This window comes from Oryx dammah, unplaced genomic scaffold (genome assembly GCF_014754425.2).
Source record: "Oryx dammah isolate SB20612 unplaced genomic scaffold, SCBI_Odam_1.1 HiC_scaffold_22, whole genome shotgun sequence".
NCBI lineage: Eukaryota > Metazoa > Chordata > Mammalia > Artiodactyla > Bovidae > Oryx > Oryx dammah.
Window position 1 is genome coordinate 41293383 of NW_024070206.1, and position 22138 is coordinate 41315520.

Consider the following 22138-nt stretch of genomic DNA (forward strand, 5'->3'; position numbering starts at 1 on the left):
TCTTTTCAATCTTGAGAGTATCCTTTGAAGTTTCTAATTTTGATGGAGTCCAATTTATCTATTTTTTTTCCTCTGGGTGCCTATGCCTTTGGTATCATATCTAAGAAATCATTTTCTAATACAAAGTTATGAATTTTTATACTTTGTTTCTTCTTAGTTTTATGGTTTTAACTAGCATTTTTGGTTGTAAATAGCATTTTTCTATCCCTTTCTAATTTTATGTCGTATGCTTTCCTTTAGTATTCTTCACAAATAGACTAATGTACTGTCCCTCATTTGAAAAACATACCAAATGCCTATTAAACTGTATAAATTAGAGTGATCAAAAATTTTTTTTCTACAATTAGTGATATCACTTATATATACTGTTTATTGTTCACAAAAATTTTCCTTTGTCTCCTGGTAGCTTCTTTCTCATTTCCTAAATAACTAAAAATTAGACATATCTTTGCTCATTTTTCTTTTCTAAAAGTTTTAAGTAAATAGAATCCAATAACTTTAATTATATACTAAATAGCTGAAATAAATGTTATTTGCTTATAAACATCTTTGTACAAATCATTAATTAGCATGTTATTCAAAATATGTTCCTGTCATTTCCATCTATTCATTTAAGTCCTCTAAAATTGCTAAGCAGCATTTCTTTACCCCTACTCAGTTTCCGTATGAGCTAGAAAACGTGCAATACTTTCCTTAAAAGTGAAAGTGAAAGTCACTCAGTTGTGTCTGACTCTTTGCGACCCCATGGACTATACAGTCCATAGAATTCTCCAAGCCAGAATACTGGAGTGGGTAGCCTTTCCCTTCTCCAGGGGCTCGTCCCAACCCAGGGATTGAACCTAGGTCTCCTGCATTGCAGGTGGATTCTTTACCAGCTGAACCACCAGGGAAGCCCTTTCTTAGAATAGTACTTTATTATTTTTCTTATAAAAGTTTTACACACCAATTAAAAAAAAAACCCATTAAATCACAGATAAGCTAGCAAGAAGGAAAAAGTACTAATCTCCTGAAAACACACCACCTCCATTAGTGAGAAGGTTAGTTGGATCTGACTTCTGCTTACATTTTCACTCTTTCAGTGCAGTTCAGTTGCTCAGTCATGTCTGACTCTTCGTGACCCCATGGACTGCAGCACGCCAGGCCTCCCAGTCCATCACCAACTCCCAGAGTTTACTGAAACTCATGTCCACTGAGTCAGTAATACCATCCAACCATCTCATCCTCTGTCATCACCTTCTCTTCCCGCCTTCAATCTTTCCCAGCATCAGGGTCTTTTCCAATGAATCGGTTCTTGCTTCAGGTGGCCAAAGTATTGGAGTTTCAGCTTCAGCATCAGTCCTTCCAGTGAATATTCAGGACTGATTTCCTTTAGGATGGACTGGTTGGATCTCCTTGCAGTCCAAGGGACTCTCTCAAGAGTCTTCTCCAACACCACATTTCAAAAGCATCAATTGTTCAGCACCCAGCTTTCTTTATAGTCCAAGTCTCACATCCATACATGACCACTGGAAAAACCATAGCTTTGACTAGATGGACTTTTGTTTCACTCTTTAACCTCAAAGAACCCCAAGAACGAAGAACAATGTCTTTGGGTGTTTGGTTTTGTTTTTTTTTTAACTGAAAGTCTGCAGACAGCTGATTTTTACTCCTTAAATCTGAAGTCCTTGCCACCATTGTTTCTTCACGGCAGGTTCCACTCCTTTCTCCTCTTTATGGGCCACCCACCATATGCGATTCGGGAAGTGAACATAAACAAGTTCTGCAGGATCATCAGTGAGTTTGCACTGGAGTACCGCACCACCAGGGAGAGAGTTCTGCAGCAGAAACAGAAACGGGCCAACCACAGAGAGAGAAACAAGACCCGGGGGAAGATGATCACTGATGTAAGTTTCATGAAGTCAGTTTCTTTATGTCATTTATTCTGAATGTCTGATCAAACCATAGAACTGCTCCACAGTTTAGAGGCTGCACTTTTCTCTTTTTTTGACTGTGAAAAAAATTTGCCTCTTTTAAAAGGTGCTCTTAAACTGTCCCTCTACCACTTTGGTGAAAATCTGAAATATAACAAACTTCAAACTAAGTTGTAAATTAAGAAGGGGTGGCTGGTGGAGGAACTTTAACCTACCACACAAGTAATTAACTTGGTGGGCTATGTGATGCTAATGATGTTGAATACTTGATTCCATTTTCAACCTTTGTGAAGTGGCTAGAATTGAAAGAGGAGAAGAAAACGTCTAAAAGATAATGACACCAGAGGAAGAAAAAGGTTCTGATTTGGGAATTGATTCGGGATTTTAATAATCAGAATAATATTACATAATTAATCAGTTGACACATTGACTACCCATTCTAGGCATTTGAATGGAAAAATAACTGATGTGGTTGCTCAAAGACATAATCTTATGGGCTCTTGGCAGTCCCTTGAGTTAGAAGATAGGAGAGCCCAGAGGACAGTGAATTTAGCAGGAGTCTCTGATGGACCCTTGGGGAGCCCTGCACACTTGCATGCCTCCCCAGCCCCTGGGCTTGTCCTCCATCTCTTCCGCCTCAGCACGGAGCCCACACACACCACGGATGCTGTGTGGAGGGCAAAGCGCTGTGTGAAGATGCCAAAGACAAAGACACACAGTGCAGGCGCCTCTTGCCGCTGGGCCTCCATGAAACTTGCGTTCAGTCGCTTCAGTCGTGTCTGATTCCTTGCGACTGCATGGACTCTAGCCTGCTAGGCTCCGCCCCTCTTTATATCTGTCTGAGAAGCAAAGTGCCTCCTGGATCCAGGGAACAGAATAGGTAAAGGATTAAGACACAGGGAGTGACCTCATTGTGCGGGTTGCAAGCCTCTGCTGAACCCAAGTCAGGCAGGTTTCTCTGGGGAGGAATAAGCTCAGTTAAGGAGACCTCACTGAGGCTGCCTTCTGTACCCACGGTGATCACTCATCTTGTAAGACATATAATAGGAAATATGATTGCTAGCCACATTCCTGAGGGGTGTGACCTTCTCAGATGAACTAGCTTAGAAATTGTGTTTCAATTTTAAGGCATTTTGCAGGAGAACCAGGGACTAGTCTCCTTACCATTCACCCTACACTTGATCCTTGTTTCCTTGGAATTTGCTGAATCCTTAGGGAGTGCCCAGATCACATTTCTGCAAGAAGGGACCCTTTCTACAGATTGTTCTGAAGACCAGTGCCATCAGCTGAGTCTTCCGTGTCCTCTCCTAAAATCTGGGTTCAATTGGATCGTCAGCTTCCTGGAAAGACAGTGACTCAGGAAGCAAACTGAACCCACTTGGGCAAACTGTGGCCCACATTTCATTCCAAAGTATTATTTTTAAACATTTAAAAAGGGAAGTACTTATGTTTGTGGCAATGAGACACACTGTAGTGTGAAAAATACAAACTCAATATGCTTATAGTTATGAAAACACATCAGAATTTCTTGCCAAATTCTTGAGATTATTTTTTTACAGATCCCACTAATTTTTAAATTGTGTTCTTTTCTGAAAATATTCAGTCCTCCTATTTATAAACAGGGGTAAATGTTTCTATAATTGGATTAAAAAATATTTTAAATTCGCGTTGAAATCTGGACAGCGCAGGTTTCTTCTGGGTTCATCCTCAAGGTGGCCCTTGTTTTTGATGGTACGAGTGGCACCATTCATGTAGAAAGATTGCCATCTGCTGGAAGATTAGGATATTGTCACTCAAAGCAAAGTATACAGCTTCAGGCTTTTCTAGTTCTCGGTTAAGCACCCACTGTGTACCCACCAAGGCACAGGGCTCCTAGGAAGATGTGAGTACAGTAGCAGACAAACTTGTACCCCAAGGGTGTCATGATCTGGGTAGAAAACGACATATATCCACAACTGAAAACAAAAGCAGGCAATAGAGTCACAGAGCCCCTGCGCGTCAGAGCTGGAAGTGATTTTTAGAGAAAACTGTGGGAAGTCATTTTTAATACAGATGAATAATGAGCATGGAAGTGGTTGCAGTTAGAGAGGACTTCAGGAAAACCATCATTTTATGAGGCACAGAGAAGTCTGGGTAAAATCTAAAGACCCTGCATTCACAGTCAGCCCCACACCTGCTCTCACATGCCTGTCTCCTCTCTTCTTTCTCTATTTCTGAATGTGCAGAGGGCCTCCTTTCTTACTCTCCAGGAGTCCTGCCATGTAAGGATCAGTGAGAACTTAACTCATGCCTTTTTCCCTGTGTCCTAAACTAGTTGCAGGCAACACGGTGCGTAGATGAGATAGCACAAGGCAAGTGTGGCCCTTTCTACCTTCATCACACCCTGGACAGGCAGTGAGAACATAGGCTGTCCATCCCAGGACTCTTACAGCCCTGCCGAGGGCTGTGGTCCTCCTGGGTGAGACCCTTAATCTTCCTCTTCTGTGAAAAGCAAACGCTAGTGACTAGGGGGTGTTGAGAGGGCTAGAGGTAAGCACGTGTGCTAATCACTGGAACAATGCCAACTATCCAGTTAAAGAAGCTCTAAGATTTAAAAAAAAAAAAAGTCATCTCTCATCACAAGGGTGATTGCCTGGAGGCAGTGTAGAACTGGAAGCATTTTGTCATTTTGGCTCCCAAAAGTTTAGTCAATTCTCAAAAACCTGCGTCTAATTTGCCGTCCTGGCTTGTAACCTCAGTGGAAACACAAGTTAAATTAAGGGTGTGTTTGATTTAGAATTAAGAAATTGACATGACTTTCATCCTCAATTTATTTTTGGAAAAGGAATATTTTATTTGGTTACTTAAAGCAGTTTGGCTGGTGATAATTAAAAGAATGGTGTGTCAGTTCAGACAGCCTCCATGAGGGACAGGTAAGATTTTAAAAATCGTTTGATGTTTCTGAGGAAAGAGTCAGGGGACCCGTCCTGCCCAGGCAGTGGTCCCGCTTGTCCTGAGTGGCCTGTGTGTAGGCGGGTTCAGGGGGACCCAGACCTGGCAGCCTGGGTAAGGAGAGGCTCAGTACTTGGAGTGAGAGGAGGGGCACAGTGGATGGATGGAGGCAGGCAGAGGGAGGTCCTGATGGCTGGCAGGTGGTGGTGGGTTCCCTGGGACATGGCCAACCTGGTGACCAGCCAGCTGACCGTGGTCAGCCCATGGCCAGACCACAGAGGTCTTTAACGGTCAGGGGACCAGGTGAACCAGTTTTTGTCCTCCTAGGCAGCCTCAGGAAATTGGCCTGACCTTGGTCAGGACTGGTCTTGGGACTCTCAGAGAGTGTCCAGACAGGAGGGCTATGCAGGCAGGGCTCAGCAACTCACGTCCAGAAGGGTGCCCCCTGGTTGCGGTGGCCGAGTCCTTTGATTGGAATTTGATGTGGCGTTGAGATGGTCTCGTCTCTGCTGACTTCTGTGCCTTCTGAGCATCCCTTCTGTCTTTCTCATCCTTTCCTGTCCTCTCGAGTAGACTGACGAAGAAGACGAAGTCGAGGTAGGATGCTTATAAACATGGAGACTACCACGCGTGACCCTCCGAGTGTGCCATAGAATCTAACCTGACGCGAGCGGCACGACGCGCCAGCCCTGCTCAGCGCATTAAACCTCGCATGACTGTTTTCTGCTGGGTTTCCGTGTGATCACTAACCTCCTTACATGGGTTCTCGTGGTGTGTGTCCCAGGGACTGACTAAAGGGAAACTGCATTTTCCTAGCTGTCCCGGAGTCCCAGGCCCTCTCAAGGGTGGCAGGGTCAGCAAATCTCTTCCTCCTGCTGGACAGATGGACAGATGGTGGGATGGGTGGTGGCTCCTTCCCCTGACCCTGGTGCAGATGCCAGAACCAGAGGCCAGGGCGGGGCTGCCCAGACCAAGGATGAGGGAGGAGCCATGCAGATGGTACAGGCCACGACTGTGCCCTGGGGTTCAGCACCAGGGCTGAGACAGTGGGTAAAGAGGAAGCCAGGGATGGATGGAGCTGCTCTTTGCAAGTGTTATTCTAACTGACTCTTTATTTTTCACCCAGATGTTTGCCTGTGTGTGCATATGGCCCGATATTCTAGCATACCTCTTGTAAAACATACACTCTTTGTTCAGCCTCGAATTAGAGAATCTCATCATGGGAGTGTAATGCTTGTGAAAACAGCTACATTTTTGACACAACGAGAAGAAGTGAGTGTTGCCAGACTCAGTTTCAGCATGGATTTCTGGGCCATGTTCTGATCTGGGCCGTGAATCAAACTCTTTTGGGGCCTTTGGCAAATCCCTCCATCTTGGATGGCCTCAGTTTCCTTCTCTGTAAAGCGAGGGGGACAAGATTCTGCACCTGAATCCCACTTTTACAATTCTGCCATAATAAGTGATCCATACGAATGCTTTAACTGCTTTCTGGCACCACATTTGAAAAAACAAATCACACTGTATCTGATTAACAGGCATGTTTAAACACTCACATCCAGCCTTTGGTGTTAGATTTGGTTTCTGAGTTCTTCCCAGAGTTGCAGTCCATCGCCCCTTGCCAGCTTCCCCTGAGGGAATGTGCGGTTAGCCCGGAGACACACTACCGTAGAGGGATGGGTGTGGTCCTTCTGTGATCAAGGTTTCTCTTTCTGATAAGGGAACTTGCCCCACGTGCAGCCATCTGTCAGCAGTTCATTGACGCCCTCACTGACTGCCATCACTAACGCATCTGCCAAATGCATGTAAACAAAAAACGAGAGAGACAGAGAAGGCTTTCCTCAACTGGAGGTTTGCTGAGCTTGAGTTGGTTTTTGGGGAGTCACCTCATGCCATAACCCCCTTGCTCTTGCAGTCTGGCAAGTTCTCCAGCGGTTCCCCGGCACCCCCGAGCCAGCCGCAGGGCCTGAGCTACGCGGAGGATGCTGCTGAGCACGAGAACATGAAGGCTGTGCTGAAGACCTCGTCCCCCGCCGTGGAGGACGCCACCCCGGCGCTGGGCGTCCGCACCCGCAGCCGTGCAAGCCGAGGTAACGCCGTCTTCCAGGGTGGCGCCGGTAGTGTCGGGTCCCCCCACAGGTACAGGTGGCTGTGTGTCTGTCCGGGCAGTGGACGGTCCACTCCCCGGGGCTCTCTATCCTGACGTCATCACACTTTCCTTCACTCTCACCTTTGTGACCTGCCTTCATAGCTTCATTTCAAAAACAAGCAACTTTCCCCAAAGCACAGCTTAGTTCACACAGGAGGTGTGAGTACCGTGAGTGAACCCTTGTGGGTTAAAGCCGAGCTCAGCAGGACTTCCCTGGTGGTCCAGTGGCTAAGACTCTGTGCTCCCAGGGCAAGGGGCCTGGCTCAATCCCTGGGCAGGGAACTAGTTCCCACATGCCACAACTAAGAGTTCACAGCCAAATAAAGATAAATATTTTTTAAAAACAACCAGAGATCAGCAAACTGCGTCCTTCAAGCCACACTGAGCTGGCCGTTTACTCCGGTAAGTAAGGTCTTAGTGGAACACAGTCACCTTCCTTGTGTGTGTGCTGTTTATTCTGCTTTGATACTGAGGGGCAAAGTTGAGGGGTTGCAGCAGAGACTGCGGGAACCATGGAACCTCATGTTTTTCCTCTTCGGCAGCGTACAGAAAAAGGTTGCTGACCCTTGAATTAAAATGCTGTCCCTTTTTGCCTTTTAAATCCTTGGAGCAGAGAGGAAACTAAGCTTCAAGATGGTAAAGACAGACAAGAGTTGCCAAGTTTGTTTCATAAGTTGGAAAGGATTTTTAACTTGAATTAGGAATTAAGATGTATTTCGCATCTGAGAGTGCTTCCCCGTGCTTCCCTGGTCTAGGCTGATGCCACGTTTACCTTCCTAAGTCTCCTCGCTGCCTGCAGGGTCCAGCCCATGCTATTCATGTGGTATGCTGAGGTCCCTGCCTGGCCCCACAGTTGGTTTTCACTTGGTCCCACATGGTGTGCATTGCCCTACTCTGCACACCCTGTATCTCCCTGCGGCCCCACCATGGCCCCTGCTGGCCCCTCTCCTCTGCCTGTCCTGTCACCGCCAGAGTCCACCTCCTCCACACTGTCCACCTCACTATGCACTCCTGAGACCCCAGGTTACGTCTCAGGAACTTCCAAACTTTACAACTAAAGAGGATGAACTCCTGGAGGACAGACTTTCTCCTCTTGGTGTTTGCTTAGCACATACTGTGCACACAAACTAAAGGAAGCCATGTATTTATTACCCAAATTGAAATGCTTTAGAGTGTAAAAGTAGGAACAGTGAGAAACTTGACTTTCTTGGGCTCCAAAAATCACTCTGGACATTGACTGCAGTAATAAAATTAAAAGACTCTTGCCCCTTGGAAGAAAAGCTATGACAAACCTAGACAGCATATTAAAAAGCAGAGACATCAGTTTGCTGACAAAGATTCATATAGCGAAAGCCATGGTTTTTCCAGTACTCATGTACATATGTGAGAGTTGGACCATGAAGAAGGCCGAGTGCCAAAGAATTGATGCTTTCGAATTGTGATGCTGGAAGAGACTCTTGAGAGTCCCTTGGACTGCAAGGAGATCCAACCAGTCCATCCTAAAGGAAATCAGTCCTGAATATTCATTGGAAGGACTGATGCTGAAGCTGAAACTCCAATACTTTGGCACCTGATGAGAAGAACTGACTTATTTGAAAAGACCCTGATGCTGGGAAAGATTGGAGGCGGGAGAAGGGGACGACAGAGGATGAGATGGTTGGATGGCATCACCAACTTGATGGACATGAATTTGAGGAAGCTCCTGGAGTTGGTGTTGGACAGGGAAGCCTGGCTTCCATGCTGCAGTCCATGGGGTGTCTCAAAGAGTTGGACACAACTGAGCAACTGAACTGACTGACAATGTCCCTGAATCTAGTTCCTTCTCCCCTTCTTAATGCTGGGCTGGGCTTCTTAATGCAGGGCTTTTTCTTTGATAGACAGCTAAGAATATGCTGGAAGAAGGGATGCCTGCCTCCACCTTTCCCCATTATCCTGACTGAGACACAGATGATAAATAGAGCAGTCAGCCCGTGTGCTACAATCTAAATCCCAGACTATACCCCAGATACATGCAGGAGTTACTGTTCACATCAAAGCATCAGAGATGAGGTTCTCTGCGATTTGGTCTTTCTGAACCCTCTGGTTTTCAGGTAGTGTTGGATGTGGAATTAGGAAAAGAAAATAACTTACTATTTGGCAAAGCACAGGCAACCTTTTGGTGAGCAAAAGCAGACAGATGCAACTGTGACAGACCACAGCCCTGAGCACTTGGTGTGGGACATTCTGATTGTCTGGTTTTCTTTTTTTTTTTTTTTTTCCTGATTTGGTAACTTGTTGGTCGTGGCTGATTGTCTGGTTTTTCTATGTGGAAAGAAAGGTGCCCTCTTCTTGGCCAGTGCTGGCTATAAAAGGCCTCCATTTCTCACATCAATTAAGAAGTGACAGGAGAGAAAGAGTATGTAAACAAGAAAGAATGTAAGAGGAGAGAAGAAAGTTGGGGAGGTCAGAAGGTGAAAAAAATAATACCATTAAATGCTGAGCAGTAGAGACTGTCAGTCTAGACAAAGCATAAAGCAAGGATGAGAATAAAATAAAACAGCTTTGCACTGTTGGGTGTGAGGTTGGGAATCACTGGTTCCCGAAAGGCCTAGGGCCTCCTATGCATGAGTCTGCCTGTGCCCTAGCAGCTCTCGGAGGCTTTGTCTCCTAGGCTAACCGTGGCCACCAGGAGATCAAAGGCAGCATGGCGCCTGCACTGCAGTGACCCCAGCCATCATGAGCCGAACTGCTGTGCCTCCGTGGATGGAGGTTGGTGCGATGCAAGCCACCCTGGGAGGTGGAGGCCAGTATCACTGTGTTGTGTGCTTGGCCACTTAGTCGTGTCTGCCTCTTTGCCACCCCGTGGGCTGTAGCCCGCCAGGTTCCCCTGTCCATGGGGAGTCTCCAGGCAAGAATCCTGGAGTGGGTTGCCATGCCCTCCTCCAGAGTATCTTCCCAACCCAGGGACCAAACCCAGGTCTCTTTCTAATGGAACATCATTTGTTGTTGTTCAGTCACTGTCCTGTCCAACTCTTAGCCACCCTGTGGACTGCAGCACGGCAGGCTTCCCTGTCCTTCACCATCTCCAGGAGTTTGCTCAAACTCATGTTCATGGAGTCAGTGATGCCATCCAACCATCTTGTCTTCTGTAGTCTCTTCTCCTTCCGCCTTCAATCTTTCCCAGCATCAGGGACTTCGGTAATGTGTCAGCTCTTTGCATCAGGTGGCCAAAGGATTGGAACTTCAGCTTCAGCATCAGTCCTTCCAGTGAATATTCAGGGTTGATTTCCTTTAGGACTGACTGGTTTGATCTCCTTGCAATGGAACATAATGGGTTGTGCTAATTTGAAAAGAGAAAACTCTTCCATAATGGAAAGGACAAAAAGAAAAAGATATTGCTGGCTTTGTGCAATGTGGGTTCATTTTCACTAACTAATGAAAAGGATTAGAAAGGAAAGTGGTTCAGTCTCTCTGTACTTGCAGAGACTTCTGCTTCCAGGTGGCATGTCACAGGGCGTAGCAAGTCACCACCCCTGCTACTGTAAACCAGAAACTTTAATAAAATAACAAAAACGTTCCTTCAGAATACATCAGAGAACTGCGAAAGGAGAGAGAACTAGACAAACTAGAATTCTAGGTGAGCTGAGGGCACCTCTCTGAGAGCATTCACCTTGTCTGGGCCCAGGCTGAGAGTTAGATTTGCTGTGAGTAGAGTATCTTTAATAGTGAAGAGAATCCAGCAGAACTTTCAGTAGTCATGTGAGCTGGCATAAGAGGATGGAGCTAGAGAAGCTTCAAATGCAGACAGTTTTCTTCATGGGACATTTGCTAAATACTGGGGCAGCCTGGGGAGTGGGGGGAGGGGGAAGCGGTGTCAGAAAGGCTGTAGAAATTTTCTTGCAGTCTTGAAGTTCTGAGGAAACAAAGACAATTTAGAGTAAGCGCCTTCAATAAATGCATACAGATAGTTAAAGACAGAGATGGACTGATTCTCAACGATAACTGCTGTTTGGCCCCAATCCTGCTCAGTCCTCCTGGTGGCTCAGTGGTAAAGAACCCACCTGCCAATGCAAGAGAGACAGGTTTGATCCCTGGGTCAGGAAGATCCCCTGGAAAAGAAAATGGCAACCCACTCTAGTATTCTTGCCTGGGAAATGCTATGGACAAAAGGAGCCTGGTGGGCTACAGTCCATGGGGTCACAGAAAGAGTCATACGTGACTGAGTGATGAACAAGACCTGCTCAGTCCTTCACTGTGTCTGCTTAACAGAAAGGGTAAAGACTAGGGGGAAATGACACTGACTTCAGACTCTGCACTCTTTCCTACACAGAGCACAGTACATAGTCAAAACTAAGAGCCAGGAAAACCTGAAAATGTGACCAAGAGAAACAAAAGTAGCCTAGAGCAGCAGATCCACAGGTGATCCAGATGCTGAAATCTGCAGTCAGATTTAGCCATTTGTAGTTGTTGAAAAAAATAAAGGAAAATAGAGACAGATTGATCAGAAGTTTGAAATTTATTTAAAAGAATCAGCTGGAAATTCTAGAACCAAAACGAAGATATCTGATATAATTAACTGATATGATGGGTTTAACAGCAGAGTGGTACCCACAAAAGAGGTTGGTGAGTTCAAACAAAATAGGTTAGTAGAAAACAAACAAACTGAAGCATGGTGAGAAAGAAAGAATGGAACGAAATGTAAGAGATCGGTGAAGTGGGATGAAGTGAGAATCGCTCAGTCGTGTCTGACTCTTTGCAACCCCGTGGACTATAGCCTGCCAGGCTCCTCTGTCCATGGATTCTCCAGGTCAGAATACTGGAGTGGTTAGCCATTCCCTTCTTTAGGGAATCTTGATGACCCAGGGATCTAACCCAGATCTCCTGCATTGCGGGCAGATTCTTTACCAGAAGAGATAGGTGGGACACAGTCAGATGGTCTAACATATGTGTAACTGGAGTATCAGAAAGAAAAAGTGATAAGAAGTAATAATTGAAGAAATAATGGGTGAGAATTTTCCAAAGGCTCATGATAGATAGCAGTCCACATATTTTAGAGAGGTGGCAGGTCCAAGGAGGGGCTTCCTGGTGGTCCAGTGGTTAAGGATGCGCCTTCCAATGCAGGGGGTGTGAGTTAGATACCTGGTCGAGGAACTGAGATCCCACCTTCCTTGGAACAGCCCTTGCACCACAGTGGGGGACTCCTGTGTGCCACAGGTACTGAGTCTCGTGCTATAGAGCTCATGCTGTACAACAGGAGAAGTCAGCATGCCACAAAGCAAAGACAGATATTTAAAGAGAGAAACGACAAACCCAAGGAGAGGAAATACTAAGAAAACCCTACCTAGGCATACACAGACAAACTGCCAAGACCCAAAGATAAAGATAACATCTTTAAAACAGCCAGAGAGAGGAGTGTACTCTCTGAGGAGCAACAGTAAGAATGATAACTCACTGTTAGCTGAAACTGTGAAAGTCAGAAGAAAGTGGAATGGCACCTTTAAAACTGCCAAAGAAAAAAAGAAGTTTCTAACCTGTTATAAATCTATACCCAGGGAAACTCTTTTAGAAATGAAGGTAGATGTTTATTACAGTAAATAATATCTATTTGGATATAATTATTTTCATTTTAGATATAATTATTTTCATTTTCTTTGTTAGATTTTTAAGGGAAAAATTAGTTGCAGTGTTTTCTTTCAAACTACAATTTGCATATTTTTTAAAAAATGAAGTCCAAATAAAATGAATGGTACTATCATGGTCTGTAATGTTTTATCTGCTCCACCATATCTCTCTCTATTTGCATATATATAATAAGTTACACAGATGTCTCAGTATATATCAATGTCTGGCTAGCACCTGGGAGACCCTAGGGAGCCCCCTTGGAGTCTAAGGTACGGGCGGTGTTCTCCTGTAGCTGTATGTGTGTGCACAAGTCCCAGAAAGGGAAGCATGTACACAACCAAGAAGAAAGGGCTTCAGTGGTAATCGGGCAGTGAGGAAAGTAACCAAGAGGAAAGGGGACAAGGAAGCAGAACCAAGACTGAGGTCATGAGAGAGTGGCAGCATCACAAAACTGAGTCTGACGGTCCTGGACAGATGGCCACATACTCCTTGTGGGCATCTCCTGACATGTCACAGTGCAAGCAGATCCCTAAGAACATGTAAGATGGACATATAGGTAATTCTCAGTGGAAAGATCATATGATGCCTTCATTTCTGGCTTATTTCAGGAGCCAGTTATATTGTATTATGAACAAAGACAATTGCCTGAGCTTTGTGTGTTTTGGAAAGGGTAGCTTGGCATTTCAAAATGGGGCACTGAATTTTAAATCAATAGAGAAAAGAGAAAACAGGAAATTGCTGGGTAAAATGCAGTTGTTCTGTTGATGGCTCTGTTGTGAGGAGGGCTGTGGTTCAGAGGTTCTGCCGAGCCCAGTCTGAGAGCTCTGCTGCCTTGAGGCCTCTTGCCTTTGATTAGAATACCTAGAGCAGCCCGAGAATGCAGAAAAATTCAGCAATTTCAAGAATTCATTTCTGAGAAGAACATATTTTTAGAGGGTTTTATGATGCTGAAAACACTAACCTTCTGATGGAGACAAGTAGATCAGTTGCCATTAGGTATAAGCAGAAAAAGTAAAAATGTCCTGATTTTCTATATCCCAATGTTGTAAATATGCTCTTACTCGTAAAACAAAGCAATTTTTTAAAATGACCACAACAAAAGCCTTGTTCGCGGAAAACATCATTGTCATATGGGCTCAGTTCTCAAATAATGCAAGTGGTCAGACACTGGAATCCTGGTTCTCGTTTGCAAAGTACGAATTACTTGTGTATTTAATTTAGTCATATGAATTTTACTAGCAGAAATTATGACTAAATTATAGTATATTACATATTTGCAGTCTATAAATGTATAGTCTCCTGAGCTGTGATCAACTATTCCCTACAATTTCCATTAGTATCCAAACACCAAAAGTTTTGAAAAATTAGTATAGAACTCAGAATTTAAGATGTATGTTTACTAACATTTTTTTCCCTGTAGTTTGAGAAAAGCTGACTATTCTTCAGCTTTAGCTGGACCTTGGTCAAGTTCAGGGTACCTGTGTTCCACAAACACAGAGTCTGAGAACACTCACTTGTAGGTTCTTAAAGTCATATGTTTATTACGAAGAGAAGTGTAGGCAGAGAAAATTCACAATTTTGAGCACATTGTACATTTTTTTCTTACAGAAGCATAGTTCCCATCTTAGAGAAGAGATTTCACAAAGAAGTTGATCAGTCACAAAGTTCATTTTTAATGAATCAAAATAGCAGTCATTTCTAAGTGTTTAATATGATTTGAGAACCCATGTTTTTGTGGTACTTTCTTCTTGCTGGTCTAGAGGCAGGTGCTTTCATGTCAGACTTGGACTGTCTTAACATATAGCTATAAACACATTTTTTTTTTCCTGGCCAGGAAGCAGATAAATGTACCAAAGAAAATGTTGTTTGGGGACTTCCTAGGTAGTTAAAGAAGTTGGCTAGGACTCTGCACTCCCAATGCAGGAGGCCCGGGTTCAATCCCTGCTCAGAAAACTAGATCTCTCATGCTGCAACTAAGGCCTGGTGAAACCAAATAAATTTTTTAAAAGTAGACTATGTGTGTTACCTCTGCTTTCCTAATGGAAGAGGGCAATCCTGTTATGATTTTTAAAGGCTAGGTAATCCAAAGATGAACCATATGTTACAAAATCCATTGACTTTTATTTAACTGAATGAGAAGTTAGGGTTAGTTGACATACACTAGGCACACAGAACCAGAGACAGACAGCTGAAACATAACAAACGCCTCAGGACATTTCTGGAGCGCATCACGGGGTGTCTGTGCTGTGCAGGGCACCATGTGGCATCAGGAGTCTACCCTCCCGCCACCCCCATGACCTCAGGACCTGGCAGGTGGAGACATATCCAGAACAGTGAGAGATGGGGACTCAGCTGTGTGACAGAGGAGTATGACATAATGTGCCCCGGGCATGGGTTCCTGGGCGGCCAGAGCCCGGAGGGTGGCGGTCCCAGGTCACTGTGGTGCCCCTGCAGTGGGGACGGGTGAGCTCCCTGGATCTGCCAGGCTCCGCCCTGAGTCTGGGCTCCGCTGGGCTCTTGCTGACGGGCTTTGCCGTGTTCTCCTTCTCTCTGAGTACCTCGTGCTCTCTGGTTGTTTGATTCTTCAGGATCCGCTAGTTCCTGGACTATGGGCATGGATGACTCGCCTAACGTCACGGATGATGCAGCTGATGAGATCATGGACCGCATCGTCAAGTCGGCCACCCAAGTGCCCAGTCAGCGAGTGGTGCCGCGGGAGAGGAAGCGCTCGCGCGCCAACCGGAAGTCTCGTAAGTGCCTCGGAGTTAGGGTGCGGGACTCGGCCTCCTGGGAGCGGCCTCCTGGCTCTTTATGACCCGGGCCGGCGGGGACTCAGAGGTGGGATTTAGTGAATTGCCCGTGGTGCCCGGAGGGCCCACCTGTGGTCCTCGACGAGAGGGTTTTGTGCTGGACCGTCAGCCCTGGCCACTGGGGAAGGAGGCGTGCCGCAGCCGCCTGTCCACCGCATTTGCCACGTCTGGTCAGGCCTCCCCTGGTTCACACGTTGTCCCCAGGAAGGTCTGAAAGGGGACATTTCAATGTGTTTGGTGTGCAAGGATGGATACAGTGGGCCAGTTGCCAAGTACTGCCTTGAGTTCTTTGCTGAGGCCATGTTTCTGCCCCTCGCCCAGCATCAGGGACCACTTTCTGGGCTGGAGACTATTCCCCAGTGGTTCACTGTTGCCCGTGAACATGCTGAAAGTGAGCCCAGAGGTGGCAGGTGATTTTACGGTCATTAGGATACTTAAGATCGTTCATGTTAACCTAGGTTGTTCAGGCTTTTTTTAAATTTCCTACCAAATAGAGGATATTTCCTGCTCCCTGTTACCTGCTCCTACCTGCCTAATGACAGGTGTGGAGCCGCCTCCGTGGGCACCAGGCTGAGTCTCACAGGGACGGCTCACTTCGAGAAGCAGGTTCTCTGAATCCTGTGACATGGCCATGGCCCTCCTCTGTTTCAGAAGAGCTCACCACCCCAAGCCTTGGCCTGCGGCTGGTCGCTCGGGAGACGGCTTGAGTCTCCACCAGCTCAGCCTGCAGGAATGCTGACTAGGACAGGGTTTTCTGATGTTACGTAAAAAGGATGCCTGGTTGCCTCTCCTTTTCTTGGCTCCCAGAGTGAAAAGAGAGTGCTTCTCAAGAGTCAAGAGTTCAGTAAGAACTCAAACTCAGAGCCCCCCATGCAGTGCCACCCTGCACTCATCGGGGGGGCTGCCTTTTGGCTGCATACTGTGGATGCCCTGGTTCTGTTTGTCCCGTTGTCATGCGTGTTTCCAGGGTAAAGAATACTAAACCAAATTGCCACAGACTCTCAGAACCTGCCCCTTTTATATCATTGCCTTTCGATTCTAGTGGACATTTTCTCCAGAAAAGTAGGTTCCACTCAACACCACTTGCAGGGAGAAGCAGAGCCTTGCAAATTACAGGACTTGGGGGTTGGGGGTTGTGGTTCTCAGTCAGTGAGATAGGAGGCTGGTTTTGCCACACTCCTAGAGGAGGTCCACCCTGCTGGTACACGCTTCGAGTATCTTCTTGAGTTGTGGTTCTCAACCCTGGGTGCACAGTAGAACTTCCTGCAGAGCTTTAAAAATCCCTTGTGTCTGGGCTGGACTCAAGCCAACCACCGGAGAGCCTGTGCGGTGGGGTCCTCCCCTGCCCCTGGGTGATTGGTGTCACTAGAAGGACTCTCGCTCCACTTTGTGCAGCCTCTGCCACACTCCCTCCCTTTTCAAAATAGAAACCTATCATTCAGGGGGACTTTTTACATCTGTAAGAATATGTTTATGGGCTCCAACATCGCTGTCTTTATGTTTTCCAACATTTCCTGGCACTGCTTTGCCATCCTCCTGGTGCTCCCACGTGAAAACTTGATTAGGGGCTTGCGACTTAATGTTGTTCCTCAGACAACGTGAGCATCTCTTGGAGGGTGGTTAGAAACACATGTTCACAGGGACCTCTCCAGGGCAGCTGATTCAGAACCTGCATTTAACAAGATCTCCGGCGGACCGGAGCATATAGTAAGGTGGAGGTGGCACTGGGGTACGAGGCCAAGACTGGAATTGAAGGGTCCCCAGATGTGCATGTCTTGGGGGGCAGACTCGTCTCCAGAAGCTCACCCTTACTCTATCTACACTGTGTGCTCCAGGCCAGGCCAGCACGTGCCTTTTTCTGAAGAGTGTGAAATAGCATTCTTTATATTTTAACTCACTTTCTCTCTGCACACTGGGAAAGTCTAGCCTCTTGTGGTTTGCGTCTCTTCTATTATGTATGGTTTCTCTACATCATTTGCATATTTTTCTCTTGCTGTTTTCATAATCGGAAATCTTTTTCTTAAATAGCTTTTTTTTAAAATGAAATTTATGAAAGGCTGTTGGGGTCTTAAGTAGATTGTCTTCAGTATTTGTCCTTTATTGACCCCAGGCTCCTCTGTCCATGGAATTCTCCAGGCCAGAACGCTGGAGTGGGTTGCCATTCCCTTCTCCAGGGGATCTTCCCAACCCAGGGATCGAACCCAGGTCTTCTGCATTGCAGGCAGATTCTTTACCGTCTGAGCCACCAGGGAAGCCCTTGTCCTTTATTACCATTCTCTTAATTACTTAACTAAACCAGTAACCAAATGGAAGACACCACGCACTAGTAGACAACCTCAGTGCAAAGTCTCCATTGGGAAGAGTTAGCAGAAGCAAGTTGGGTGGAATCGGAGTAGAGAAAGTATGCCAGGCCAGGGATTGCCCCCCAGAAGATGGGCAGGGTTGGGCCAGGGATCTCAGAGAAGGAGACTGCCTGAGACAGGGGCCTGGCCAGTCCCTGGAGGCCCTGGCCGTGTCCTCCTCCTATAGGTTGTATGTCTGTGTTGGCAAAGAGTGTTGGCCTGCCTTCCGGCCAGATTCTTAGAGAGACACATAATGTCAGTGGGAACAATAACACAGTCATAATTAATTTTCCTCTTCAGTCTGGCCAGAGATATTTTGCCTGTTTTTGTGGTTGACATAAAATAATTTCCTGTGGTATCGTTTCCATTCCAATCTTATGCAAAACAGCCCTATATTCTTTTTATTTAGCCAAACATATTTTGTCCCGTGATGCAGTTGCTACAACAAATACAGCTCTGCATGTTTGTAAGTGTTTATCTGTAACAGGTTTCATTTATTAGTGATGGCACCATCCACAGAAATTTGAGATGGGGAAGTTACTCTGATTTCTGTTATAAAGGGATGTAAACTCCAGCTTTTCACAAGAAGTTAAAGGAATGAGAAAAAACCAATTTGCAAAACTGACATGAAGTTCTGGTTGGGGCCTCACCCTGGAACAACGCTGCATCAGATTTGATTGTTTAATGGTGGCGATGAGGCAAGTGGATAAATGAATAACCAACATATTTGGGCTATAACTCATTTAGCTAAAGACAATAACAGTCCAGCTGTTGCAAGAGACCAAACTGAATCCAGCCCATAACCTAGAAATTTATGACCTGCAAGTCACTCGAGACTCCTCGTGGATACTTAAACTTCTGCTTTCATGTTTGATGCTGGTGGCCAGGCTTACGCCTGCCAAGAGTCCTGCTTAAAGCCTGAAATATGCGGCCAGTTGGGACACGCCCAGGGCACTGTAATGGATTCCCAGGTTCCCAGGCTCTCTTCTGCTGTTTTCCCAGCTGGTACTATCAGGGTCTCAATAAGTAAAATGTTTTGAATTGTCTAGTTGATGTCTAGCCTGTAAACTGTCAACACAAATGCACCTCATATGCTCCCCCAGAATCTAGCCAAGGCTCTCAAATCAGCTGGTGGAGGCGACCGAGGAGAACATTCTCCAAGCCTTTTGTTTTCTTCTTATTTTGGTTTTTCTTTTCATCATATCGTATCCATCTGGCCAAAAAGTTAATTTGGGTTTTTTCATTACATCTTATGGAAAACTCTGAATGAACTTTTTGACCAACCCCATACTGTGTCCGGGCAGGAAATGGCAACCCACTCCAGTGGAAAATACCATGGACAGAGGTGCCTGGTGGGCTACAGTCCATGGGGTTGCAAAGAGACACGACTGAGTGCACACACACACTTTGTCTCCGGGCTATTTGTTCTCTTAGGCCTCCCAAATGTTGGTCTTCCCTAGAAAACCTTAAAGCTGATGGGCATCTGAGGTCTCCTTCCCACTGTGATTCTGCAGAACATCCTCAGGGTCTGGGGAGGAAAAGGGCCCTTGTATTCTTTTCTCTGGGATCCATCTTCAAAAGAGGGTTTCTGCCCTGCTGGCTGTCTGCATGTCACCGTTAGCCTGGCCTGTCATAGAACAGAGGGGCACTAGGGACTCGTGGTTTGCCTTTTACTCTTTCCCAGAGGAGCCCAGGTCTTGTCTCACTGAGAGAGGCTAGATGCCCCCTCTCCTGCTGTTTCTCTCCAAGGAGGAGTCTGGGCCTCACCTGTGATGTGAACATGGAGTTTTGGGCTCAGGGCTCATTTCTATAAAATGCAATCACTTTGACGTGACCTACAAGCAATCCAGCAATGTCTTAGGAATATAAGCTAGGTCATCTTTACAAGAACAGTGTTTCAGTGTGAGGGGCCAGAAGTCTGATTCTAGGGGCTGCTGGGAAAGGAACACTGAAATCTGACTGAATTTCATGACTGGACTCTCATTCCACCTCTTACAAAGCTTCAGCATTCCTCTTGAAGGGCATGTGACATGTTCATGTTGATTCACTATAACAAAGATCTTATTTTATGACATACTGAGGGACGTTCCCATGCTATATGTTACAGAATTACATGGAGAAGGAGGCCGAACACATCTGAAAAATTATTGACCCTGTTTTAGGGAAAATGGTAGCCATACCTCACAAAATATTAGATTGAGTGCTGGATCTGATCAGTACTCAGGTTAATTGTAATTTTCAAAGTGGTATTTGAAAATGTCCAGAAATTTTCCCACTAAGAAGGCTGAGCACCGAAGAATTGATGCTTTCGAACTATGGTGTTGGAGAAGACTCTTGAGAGTCCCTTGGACTGCAAGGAGATCCAACCAGTCCATTCTGAAGGAGATCAGCCCTGGGATTTCTTTGGAAGGAATGATGCTAAAGCTGAAACTCCAGTACTTTGGCCACCTCATGTGAAGAGTTGACTCACTGGAAAAGACTCTGATGCTGGGAGGGATTGGGGGCAGAAGGAGAAGGGGACGACCGAGGATGAGATGGCTGGATGGCATCACTGACTCGATGGACGTGAATCTGAGCGAACTCCGGGAGTCGGTGATGGACAGGGAGGCCTGGCATGCTGCGATTCATGGTGTCACAAAGAGTCGGACACGACTGAGCGACTGAACTAAACTGAACCCCATTAAGAAAAATTTCCCTGCATGTTATTACATAGTTCTTCCCTACTTACAAATTTTATATTCGTTTATAGGGCTAACAATGGAAAGAGCCAGAGGCTTTAAAATGAATGCTCTTAGAATATAGTAGAATAAGATGTTAGTAAAAGGACCAGAGTTTTTCAATCAAACTTTTGTCTTCTCAACATCATTACTGTTTACTCAGAGCCTAAATATACTTCCAGCTCATTAAAGCTGGACTGATTGCCCCTTTGAAGACATCTAAGGGCGCCCACCCATGTATACAGGCCAGAGGACAAAAAGATAAGTAGAATAAGTCTGAGAGGGAGCCCAGAGTCTCCTAAATCTGGTGGCGAGTCAGTGCATTTTGGAGAGCCCATTTGTAAGGGACGGGCCTCTGGGGAGGAGTGCCACCCCATCAGCGCCCACTCCCGGCTGCAAGAATAGAGTCGCCCGAGAGAATGGAGCTGACAGCCACTCACTGACTCACTGGGGCCAACTTTAAGCCTATGGTGGGTGTCCAGCCCTTTGCACTGGAAGAGGAAGATGGGGAAGTGAGGAAGTTATTTGTAGCCTGGGTCTTCACTGGGAGGGTCTGGGAGGCAGGGCCAGATGGACACAGGAAAGGGGCTTTGGGGGAATTTGCCAGGGGTAAGCTGCGAGGCATAGAGTCTGGGGACTAGGGAGTGAGATGGTGCTTTCAGAACAGACCCCAAATCACCTGAGCCCTGGAGGCAGGTCCAAAACAGGGTGTACAGGCCCCGCACCCAAGCCCATGAGGGCGGAAGCAGCTCCTTGCTCTAGAGTTGCTGGGACTTTGACGTAATGGAAGGCTCAAGTCTTGGAGTTAGAGAGGCAAAGCAGGAAGAGCTTGGAAGTGTTTCCCTGCACTGAATGGCTCTCCCAAACTGCGAACTAGCATGTTGAAAAGGGGGGTTGGCTTCTGTGTCCCTCACCGTATCTGTCTGAATGGCAAGCACCCTTTTGCCCAGAGTGGAGGTTCAAGAGAAGAGAGGATCCGTGGAAGAGAGGAATATGAGACTTTGTCTTTCCTGCATCAGAGAGCTTTTCTGGGAACAGAGCAGAGGGTTCTTGGAAGGGGGCTTCAGAAAGTGCCAAGCACCTTACTGACAGGAGGTGACAGTGGTTCATTGTCTTTGCTGCCAAGTTCAGATGGAATCCATCTCCATGCTTGAGAATCTGCACAGTCATAACACAGAGGGGACTGGCTCCCATTTAAATGGCTTGGCTTCACTCAGCTTGTCTTCTTCCAGCAAGTAAGGGCAGTGATGCCAGCCTCCCGGGACGGTTGTGACGGTTAAGTGAGCCACCTTAAGTGAGTCTCACCATCCCCCTTCCCTTCACACTGGTGCCCAAGGGTCCCGGTAGGAATACGAAGCTGCCTGTAGAAGTGTAAGGGCTGCGTGCAGAAGTCACCCCACCTTGTGCATAGAAGACACGCCCACCTCAGTATCACTTTGCTTCCCTCACCCACCTCCCTCCCCGAGCACCACTGTCCACTTCACTTGATCCGCTGTAATTCGTGGACCAGACCCATCTGGCCCTCTCTTTTTACCCCCGGGACTCTGGCGCAGTGGCTTGCCCCTGTACACAGAAGCCTGGGTTGTCAGCACAGTGTGTGTCTAGTACTGTTGTGACATCTTGGATACACACTAAGGAGCTGGGCTTCATCTGAAAAGTGGGAAGGCATTTCTGTCCTGCC

General features: G+C 46.3%; 1 protein-coding gene across 2 annotated transcripts in view; it reads left to right on the forward strand.

Annotated features, from left to right (window-relative positions):
* The window catches only part of FHOD3 (formin homology 2 domain containing 3), a 527184-nt gene that overhangs the window by 498554 nt on the left and 6492 nt on the right, over positions 1 to 22138 (forward strand). The window contains exons 25-28 of one of the 2 annotated variants that reach the window (XM_040264876.1): positions 1691 to 1883; positions 5415 to 5438; positions 6754 to 6928; positions 15177 to 15338. In XM_040264876.1, the coding sequence (XP_040120810.1) occupies positions 1691 to 1883; positions 5415 to 5438; positions 6754 to 6928; positions 15177 to 15338 (554 nt within the window). The remainder of the gene's footprint in view (positions 1 to 1690; positions 1884 to 5414; positions 5439 to 6753; positions 6929 to 15176; positions 15339 to 22138) is intronic. The other variant, XM_040264875.1, reaches the window with a different exon arrangement.